Source organism: Leptonychotes weddellii, chromosome 4 (assembly GCF_054177405.1).
Source record: "Leptonychotes weddellii isolate Sample4059 chromosome 4, ASM5417740v2, whole genome shotgun sequence".
NCBI lineage: Eukaryota > Metazoa > Chordata > Mammalia > Carnivora > Phocidae > Leptonychotes > Leptonychotes weddellii.
Window position 1 is genome coordinate 87,821,367 of NC_138372.1, and position 9,872 is coordinate 87,831,238.

The following is a 9,872-nucleotide window of genomic DNA, read 5'->3' on the forward strand; positions in this document are numbered from 1 at the left end:
TTTGGTGCCCCGAACCGGAATGACCTCAAGGTTCCTCACTCCCTTCTTCCTCCTTCCAGAACCAGCAGTCATCGTCAGCTCCAACCTCGCAGGAGAGAAGCAGCAACCCTGCCCCCCGCAGGCAGCAGGCGTTTGTGGCCCCGCTCTCCCAAGCCCCCTACGCCTTCCAGCACGGCAGCCCACTACACTCGACGGGGCACCCACACCTGGCCCCAGCCCCTGCTCACCTGCCGAGCCAGCCCCACCTGTATACGTATGCTGCCCCCACCTCTGCTGCTGCGTTGGGCTCCACCAGCTCCATTGCTCATCTCTTCTCCCCACAGGGCTCCTCAAGGCATGCTGCAGCCTATACCACCCACCCTAGCACTCTGGTACACCAGGTCCCTGTCAGTGTTGGGCCCAGCCTTCTCACTTCTGCCAGTGTGGCCCCTGCTCAGTACCAACACCAGTTTGCCACCCAGTCCTACATTGGGTCTTCCCGAGGCTCAACAATTTACACTGGATACCCACTGAGTCCTACCAAGATCAGCCAGTATTCCTATTTGTAGTTGGTGAGCAGAGGGAGGAGGGGTCATGGCTGCCTGTTCCTGGCTCTGAGTTCTTAATAACAGGCTATGACGAGCTCTCCTCCCTTAAGCCCCTCTTGAAACTCCTTAGCCAGCAACTTGTTCTGCAGGGGCCCACTGAAGCAGAAGGTTTTTCTCTGGGGAACCTGTCTTAGTGTTGACTGCATTGTTGTAGTCTCCCAAAGTCTGCCCTATTTTTTAATTCTTTATTTTTGTGACAGCATTTTTGCTATTTGGAAGAGTTCAGATGCCCATCTTCTGCAGTTACCAAGGAAGAGAGATCGTTCTGAAGTTACCCTTTGAAAAATATTTTCTCTCTGACTTGATTTCTATAAATGTTTTTAAAAAACCAAGTGAAGCCCCTCTTTATTTAACTTTGTTTTATTGTAATTGCTGGTCAGAGGAAAAATGCTGATGGAAGGATTTGAAATCCGGTAACAAGTGAGAAAAGAAAAATCATCACTTTTTGCTTGTTTAAAAACCAAGATTTAATTGCCTATTTTAAGAGCAGCTTACACAAGTCTGTATCTGACTATCAGGCATTTCTCCTCTCAAAATTTTACCTTTCTTATGGGACATTAGACTTACAGTGTTTTAGCTTTGTTTTCATGTCACGTTACACTTACTGGGCAATTGTTATTTTTGCAAAACTGGTAATATACTGCTCTGTGTTACTCTTGGGATTCTCTCAGTTGCTCCTGTGTTTATTGTAAAGTAGTGTTAAAAAGGCAGCTCACCATTTGCTGGCAACTTAGGTGAGAGAATCCATACCTACCGTGAAAGCACTAGGCATTACTCTTTTTAAATGAAGTACCGTGCATTCTTCTTAAGTTATTTTTTAAAAGTCTTTCTCTCTTTCTCTGATTCAGCTTAAATTTTATTATTGGAAAAGCCATTAAGGTGGTTATTATTGTATGGTGGTGGTTGTCTTATTATATGCAAAATCTCTTTGTATTATGCGATATTGGTATTGATGAGCTTTGCCTAAAGGTTGTTGGCATTGGTGAGCTTTGCCTAAAGATTAATATGAATTTTCAATAATACACCTCTCTCTCTCTTTGCCTCATCTCTCCCTTCTGTTCTAAGTGATTTATTTGGGGAGAAAGCTAAAGAATCTGAAACCAGATAAGAACGTTGTGTATAGCTTTTATACTTTAAAGTAGCTTCCTTTGTATGCCAGCAGCAAATTGAATGCTCTCTTATTAAGACTTATACAATAAGTGCATGTAGGAATTGCAAAAAATATTTTAAAAATTTATTACTGAATTTAAAAATATTTTAGAAGTTTTGTAATGGTGGTGTTTTAATATTTTGCATAATTAAATATGTACATATTGATTAGAAAAATATAACAAGCAATTTTTCCTGCTAACCCAAAATGTTATTTGTAATCAAATGTGTAGTGATTACACTTGAATTGTGTATTTAGTGTGTATCTGATCCTCCAGTGTTACCCCGGAGATGGAATGGATGTCTCCATTGTATTTAAACCAAAATGAACTGATACTTGTTGGAATGTATGTGAACTAATTGCAATTATATTAGAGCATATTACTGTAGTGTTGAATGAGCAGGGGCATTGCCTGCAAGGAGAGGAGACCCTTGGAATTGTTTTGCACAGGTGTGTCTGGTGAGGAGTTGTTCAGTGTGTGTCTCTTCTTCCCTATCTCCTCCTTCCCTTATTGTAGTGCCTTATATGATAATGTAGTGGTTCATAGAGTTTACAGTGAGCTTGCCTTAGGACGGACCAGCAAGCCCTTGTGGACCCTAAGCTGTTCACTGGGATTTATCAGAACAGGATTAGTAGCTGTGTCGTGTAAATGCATTGTTGTCAGTTTCCCTGCCTTCGTTGAAAAATAAAAACAGCAGCTTTTCTCCTTTAGCACCACGTCTACCCCTTTCCAACCCGGAATCTCAGCTGAGTTCTCACAGAAGCATTTTCCCCATGTGGCTCTCTCACGGCGCATTGCTACCTTGCTTCTGTGAGAATTTGGGAAGCAGGTGAGAGGAGTCAAGCCAATATGAAATATGTGGTTGTTTTCTTTTTCTTTAAAGTATGTGCAATCACTTTTAGAATGAGATTTTTCTTTTCCTTTTCCCATGTGGCAGTCCTTCCTGCAAATAGTTGCCATTCCTAGTAAAATATTTGCTTGTTGAAAAAAAACATATAACAGATCTGTTTATACCAAAGAGCCTGTTGTATTGCTTACCATGTCCCCATACTATGAGGAGGAGTTTTGTGAGGCCGCTGGTGACAGGGAACTCACAGGAAGGTTTCTGAGCCGGTGAAGAATATTAAAAAGGAACCAAAGCCTGTTGAGTCATCGGGCTTTTGAGGTTTCTTTTTAACAACTTGAATATTCTTGGGGCTGTGAAATTGTCCTTGTACTCTCAGCTCCTGCATGGATCTGGGTCAAGTGGAGGGTACTGGGGATGGGGATGTTCCTGCCCATAAAAGATTTGGGGGAAGAAGGTTAACTCTAAGATATAGAAGTGTTCCATCTGAATTGAAAATTATGTACTTGAGGGCTAAGTCTAGGACTGGTTCTTTGTAGAGATGGCGTCAAGGAGGTGCAGGATGGAGATGGGAGATTTCATGGAGCCTGGTCAGCAAGCTCTGTACCGGGTTGAACACCGAGGAGCTGTCAAGGTATTTGGAGTTTCTTCATTGTAAAGAGTAAGGGCTTCCACGATGGGGCAGATAGTACAGTCAGTGCAGCCTACCAGGAACATGTTGGTGTTTTCTGCTTTTTCTTTTTCTTTTTTTTTTTGTGGTCATTCTCCTGAGTTCGGTTTGCACCGCTATATTGGGGAAGATACCCAAGCAGTTTGTATAGTTTCCGTCACTAGTGTTACACGGTTTTCTGGTCAACGTGTGTGATCGTTGTGTTTCCCTTTTTTGCCAAGCATATTTTGATTTTCTTGTTCAAAGGCAGACCTAGTTTCTAGTAGAAACATTTTTTGTTCCTTACCTTTCCTCTACAAGGGATAAGATTTGTTGTTTTTGTAACAAAGGAGATGCAGGAAAAAAAGTACAAAACACTCCACTCCTGCCCCCCTGTCCAATAAGTAGATAACCACTTAAGATGTGAGTCTTATAACTTCATGGGGAAAAGACAATACCAAGAGTGTGTATTGTTATCTGCAACATCCTTACTAGCAGTGTGTGGCTTTAAGAGTTTTAGAAATTTTCAGCCTTAGTCTACAAATTGGCATTTCAGATTTACCAAGATAAAAATCCATCTGTGTCCGCTCAATGTGTATGTGCTCAATGTGGCTTTAGATTCTGTCCCTGGGGCTTAACATTGCCAGCCCTGACAGGATGGGGGGAAGCCCTGCGAATTCAGTGAGCAGTGGCCTAACCTCAGACCAGCTTAAGGCTTTACGTCCTTTCAGAACTTGCATTTCCAGCTTTTCCCCTTCAGGGTGAGGGAGAAAGTGGGGAAGGTTTAAGTACAGCCACTCTGGGCTCATTGGGACACTTGATCACTCCAGAGTTTTAATAGCTCCCAGGAGGGGGATACTGCTGTCAGTGCTCAGCTCAGATACCAGCCCCAGGAATAAGAACTCCCATTTCAAACAGTTCTGGCCATCCATCGTCCTCCACTAGAGGGGCTCAGCTTGACTGCCCTTAGCCAGGCAAGCACAGTAATGTGTGTTTTAGTCAGCATTATTATGCAAAAACCCACTGATTAGGTTGGTTGGTTTTAGGATAGGAAATGAAATTGCCTCTCAGTGACAGGAATGGCCCAAGCCTGCTTCCTGTTTTGGTTTTTGTTTGTTGTTTTTATTTTAACTGATGGATGGTGCAGCATGTCTACATGGTTGTTTGTTGCTAAACTTTATATAATGTGTGGTTTTGATTCAGCTTGAAAAATAATCTCACTACATGTAGCAGTACATTATATGTACATTATATGTAACGTTAGTATTTCTGCTTTGAATCCTTGATATTGCAGTGGAATTCCAACTCTATTAAATGTATTTGATATGCTAGTTATTGTGTGCGATTTAAACTTTTTTTGCTTTCTCCCTTTTCTGGTTGTGCGCTTCCTTTTACAACAAGCCTCTAGAAACAGTTTCTGAGAATTATTGAGCTATGTTTGTAATGCAGATGTACTTAGGGAGTATGTAAAATAATCATTTTAACAAAAGAAATAGATATTTAAAATTTAATACTAACTACGGGAAAAGGGTCCATTGTGTAAAACATAGTTTATCTTTGGATTCAATGTTCGTCTTTGGTTTTACAAAGTAGCTTGTATTTTCAGTATTTTCTACATAATATGGTAAAATGTAGAGCAATTGCAATGCATCAATAAAATGGGTAAATTTTCTGATTCATGTGGCTGTCTTTGACTTCTGTTAGAGGGTTACAAAGGGGATCAACAAATGGCATCTTTGGAGTGGCTAAATATATCGCATCTGAAATGAACGTCAGTGGTGGGTTAGAGGCAAATCCATCTTTCATACAAATCTCCACAATGGAAATGAAACAGGGTTGGTTGAAAACACTTCCCAGGAATGGAGTGTCCGGGCCCTAGCTGAAGATCATCTGGTCCTGGCCCTTTGAAGGAGGCACAGCTTCTGACCCAGGATAACTAAACTTTGTTTCCTAGCATGTTCCAGCAACCATCTGAAGTATCATAATGAAAATCAGAATCACCACAGCAGACGCTGTTTTTCCCTCCTTTCAAGCTGCATTGTTTGAAGCATAGTCCTTTTGGAGAAGGACTCCGATTAGATTTCTCTTGATTCTAAAGTGAAGAAAATTTCTCCTGATGAAGAATTAGAGATTTGTCTAAATCGATCACTGCAGGTCCCTGAATAAATGCTATATATTCGTTTGGCTTCTTTTGACACATGTGTTTCAGGCCACATCTACCCTACAGTGGCCATTAATTCATTGTGGGGTTCTGCAGTCGTGGTTGGGGTATAGAAATGAGACGCATTTAGAAACACCGTTTTGGACCATAACCTAGAAATGATCAATAGGCTCTTCTCTCCCATTGGTAGGGAAGTCAGAACACATTTATTTGATTTCGACTGCAACACATAGATTTTTAAGATTGTTTTTTTTTCCTAAATAAATGAAATGAGGGTGAACTCACTGAACGTTCCCCAGTTTTGGTAAGAGAATATACCTAGAAGAGTTCAGGTAAGAGAAAGGCAAATAGAAAGGCTCTGCTATCAGTCTCACTTCCCAGGTAATCAAGAATGAATTTAACTTGCCAGTGATCTGGGTTTTTTTGGTATTTTTGTTTGTTTTAAAATCTCAGTTATATTCTCTTCCTTAGGCTAAATCAGAGAGAGATTGGGATAGCCCCTTAAGTAGTTGGGTAGTCTGTGGGGAAATCTGTGTTTTAATGATGAAAACCCCTGTAAATTCAATCTGCTTGGCTGGCTTTGTGGAAAATTTTCCACAGGACGTGAGGTCTAAGCCTTGGTTTCCCTGTGAATCCCGAGATGACACCAGGTGCTTATCACAAGATGGCGCCAATGAGCTATAGAAGAAGGTAGTGCAGACTTGACCACTGTGATCTTTTCTCCCACCCCTTCCCCTCAAACCTCATCTCCCCTGCTTCCAGCTTCCACTGAACAAGGCAGAAAACAATTCATGCTACTATTGCTGGGGAAGGAAAAGATTAATGATGGAAGTCTTTTAAGAAACCAGCGCTGGAAGGAAGCATGCATTCTCCTAAAACAGGAATAGAGTTTGCTGAGTGTACTCCGGGGCCCCTGCCTCCTGCTGCTAGCTCCTTTTTCTGGGTGACTGCCCAGAAGTCCTCTGCCCCGGGGTTTCATCTCCTTCCCCTCTCCCTGGGAGCCTACAGCCTAGGCGGGAGGTGGTTAAGGCTTCTTCTGGCTGCTCTGCCATAGGGCCATCTGTGTTTGATCAATCCAGGCGGAAAGGAGGGGGTGGGGGCTGTAAAGAGACCGTGAAAGCATTCCAGAGTAGTGAGAGAGACCCGAGATCCAGAAAGAGAGAAGGCACCGCCCCCACCCCGCCTCCAAAGCTAAGCGGCGGGCTTGAGTGGGAAAGGCACAGGACCGCACGCTCCTACTCCGGCCCCCTTTCTCCCTCGGCCATGGGGCCCTGCACGCCTCTCCTCACCTTGTTCCTTTTGTCATGGCTGCGACCCCTTCAGGGACAGCAGCACCACCTTGTGGAGTACATGGAACGCCGACTAGCTGCCTTAGAGGTGAGTGACTCCTTTCTTTCCCGGGCCAGGCGGGAAGGACTCCACATCTCCTGTTGATTCACCCAGTGTGTCAGGGATCTGGGGACATGACACGATGGGGCTCTGTGAGGACCGACAGAAAACTCTATCTTTTAATAAGAGTATCCTTACAATTGCAAGCCCTCCTCTTTCCCCACGGCCACAGAGCCATTCCAAAGCAAACAGGCCTTTGTGTTTTACCCTGAGATGGCATGGAATAAGGGGACAGTGGACATGAGAGCTAGCATGGTAAGAAAGCATCTCAGGGTGAGCTGATGATTCTGTGAGAGTTAGAAGTTCCCAGAGAATCTGCAGCTTTCTGTCTTTTTAACAGTTTGAAGTCTGTGCCATTCCCGAGTTGAAATCTGTTCATTCCCAGGAGGAGAAGTATACAGTGGAGCAGAAACCCCTCATGCACTTAGGCCCCCCCGGCGGCTCAGAGGACATGAAGTGGGGGTAGAGGCCTAGGTGATCCGAGCCCGGCTTTTTGCACATTTAGCATCTCCAAACATCTGGTTTCCTTTCAGTGGGGGTTGAAGGGGAGTTGATGCCTGGCTGAGTTGGTGCTCTTTCCCGTTCCTCACTCCCTGGTTGGGCCTCTCCCTGCCTGGGAGTTGTAACCCTTCAGCCCCTCTCCTGGCCCCCATCCCTGCAGGAACGGCTGGCCCAGTGCCAGGACCAAAGTAGCCGGCACGCCGCTGAGCTGAGGGACTTCAAGAACAAGATGCTGCCGCTGCTGGAGGTGGCCGAGAAGGAGCGTGAGGCACTCAGAACCGAGGCCGACACCATCTCGGGCAGAGTGGACCGTCTGGAGCGGGAAGTTGACTATCTGGAGACCCAGAACCCAGCTCTACCCTGTGTGGAGGTTGATGAGAAGGTGACCGGAGGCCCTGGGATCAAAGGCAAGGGTAGAAGAAATGAGAAGTACGATATGGTGACAGGTAAGTGGTCCAAAAGCAGAGCCCTGACACTCTCAGGACCTGTATTCTGCCTTGGTTCTTTCCCATTTTTCTCCTTGTCCCGGAGGCCACTTTGGCGCGGTTTTCTGGAATCTGCTTTAGGGGAATCTCTATAATGACAGGGCCATTGCGAGCGTTTCTGGGGACCCAGGCCTCTGTGGCGCCCTTTTCCCTATCCTCCCTAAGAGTGGAGGCATCCACTGGCAAATGCCCACTGTCCTCCAGATGGCCCATCCTGGGGGGTTCCCGCATCGGGCATCTAACTCTTGCCCGTATTGCCTTGTCCTGTGCTTTTCTCCCTCCCCACCAGACTGTGGCTACACAATCTCACAGGTGAGATCAATGAAGATCCTGAAGCGGTTCGGTGGCCCAGCTGGTCTGTGGACCAAGGATCCAATGGGGCCAACAGAGAAGATCTATGTATTAGATGGGACACAGAATGACACAGCCTTTGTCTTCCCAAGGCTGCGGGACTTCACCCTGGCCATGGCTGCCCGGAAAGCTTCCCGGATCCGGGTGCCCTTCCCCTGGGTAGGCACGGGGCAGCTGGTGTACGGTGGCTTTCTTTATTACGCCCGGAGGCCTCCTGGAGGACCCGGAGGGGGAGGGGAGCTGGAGAACACCTTGCAGCTCATCAAATTCCACCTGGCAAACCGGACCGTGGTGGACAGCTCAGTATTCCCGGCAGAGGGTTTGATCCCCCCGTACGGGCTGACAGCAGACACGTACATCGACCTGGCCGCTGACGAGGAGGGCCTTTGGGCTGTCTATGCCACTCGGGAAGATGACAGGCACTTGTGTCTGGCCAAGTTAGACCCCCAGACCCTGGACACCGAGCAGCAGTGGGACACACCATGTCCCAGAGAGAATGCCGAGGCGGCCTTTGTCATCTGCGGCACCCTGTACGTTGTCTACAACACCCGCCCTGCCAGCCGCGCCCGCATCCAATGCTCCTTTGATGCCAGTGGCACCCTGACCCCCGAGAGGGCGGCCCTCCCGTATTTCCCCCGCCGATACGGGGCCCATGCCAGCCTCCGCTATAACCCCCGAGAGCGTCAGCTCTATGCCTGGGATGACGGCTACCAGATTGTCTATAAGCTGGAGATGAGAAAGAAAGAGGAAGAAGTCTGAGGATCTAGCCCTGGTCGGTGAATCTCTCTCACCTCTACACATTTCTGTCCCCACAACATTTCCTGCTCCTTGTTGTCCAGATGTGGGCAACTTGTGCTTCGGGGCCTGTATCTGCAGCCAACGGAAGCCAAATTCTCATAGCCCCTCCATTTCCTGGGGGACCTTAGATCTTCAGAGACCCTTTTAGAGCTGAAAGAGAGACAGCCCTAAGTGGCCACTGCCCTCCTGCCCCATGGCAATGAATTTCAGGCCAAAGACCACGCAGACCCAGAGCTCTGGACCATCGTATGGGGGCAACCCCAGCAAATGGGCAACAGAATATTTCTTGCCTCCGTGTGAGTCCGGTGTGGGGAGAGGGTTCTAGGAGGAGGAGACTTTCAACTCTGGCTGTCTCCCTTCTCCCTTTAGTGCCCCGGAGAACGGGGCTTTCTCCACATCATTTTGTATTATTGCAACATTTTGCATTAAAAGGAAAATCCACTGCTCCTCGCCTGTGTTTGTTTGGGGTGGCCCTCCGATCGGATTTCTCCCCGTGACCCTCCATTTTCCTCCTCCACCCCATTGCCACTCCTTAAGCCACATCGGGGACTTGGCTGGGCTCTCCTGCTGAGATAGAGGGGACTTCTCTAGTTACAGATTTACCGTGCGGCGCCTGGGGAAGCACACAATCCCGCCGCTTCAGGAGGCCGGCGGAAAGGCTTCCCTCCACAGCCGCCTCTCGTCCCCGGCGGCCCTCCCAGAGCCGCGGCCCTCCCAGAGCCGCGCTTGGCCCCGCGCCCCTGGCCGCCAGCCTGGGGCCCAGGGGCAGAGCTTCCAATTCCAGTTCACAGAGGGTTTGAACCAGAAAATGGATCCGAGTGGCAGCGGAGCGCAGTGTGAAGACCAGAGCCCCAACTGTGTTTTGGGAAAGAACTTCCGGTGTCACTTCTGAGGTGGCCTCTGCCCCGGCCCCAGCCCCCACTGCCCTCTCCGGCTCGGGACAGCCCGCGGGCCCG

The 9,872-nt window shown here is 47.4% G+C and overlaps 2 protein-coding genes across 7 annotated transcripts in view; both read left to right on the plus strand.

The window, feature by feature from the left end:
- The window catches only part of HIPK1 (homeodomain interacting protein kinase 1), a 49,415-nt gene extending 44,507 nt beyond the window's left edge, over positions 1-4,908 (plus strand). For 5 of the 6 annotated variants that reach the window (XM_081815717.1, XM_081815716.1, XM_081815715.1 and 2 more), the window contains one exon: positions 60-4,908. In XM_081815717.1, coding sequence (XP_081671843.1) covers positions 60-548 — 489 coding nt within the window. In that variant the 3' untranslated portion in view covers positions 549-4,908. The remainder of the gene's footprint in view (positions 1-59) is intronic. The other variant, XM_081815720.1, reaches the window with a different exon arrangement.
- Positions 4,909-6,494: 1,586 nt separating this feature from the next.
- OLFML3 (olfactomedin like 3) lies at positions 6,495-9,361 on the plus strand. Its single transcript, XM_006751138.3, has 3 exons — positions 6,495-6,769; positions 7,443-7,728; positions 8,057-9,361. Exons 1-3 carry the CDS (start codon positions 6,656-6,658, stop codon positions 8,875-8,877), a joined length of 1,221 nt encoding a protein of 406 aa, XP_006751201.1. The 5' UTR covers positions 6,495-6,655; the 3' UTR covers positions 8,878-9,361.
- Positions 9,362-9,872: the final 511 nt, after the last annotated feature.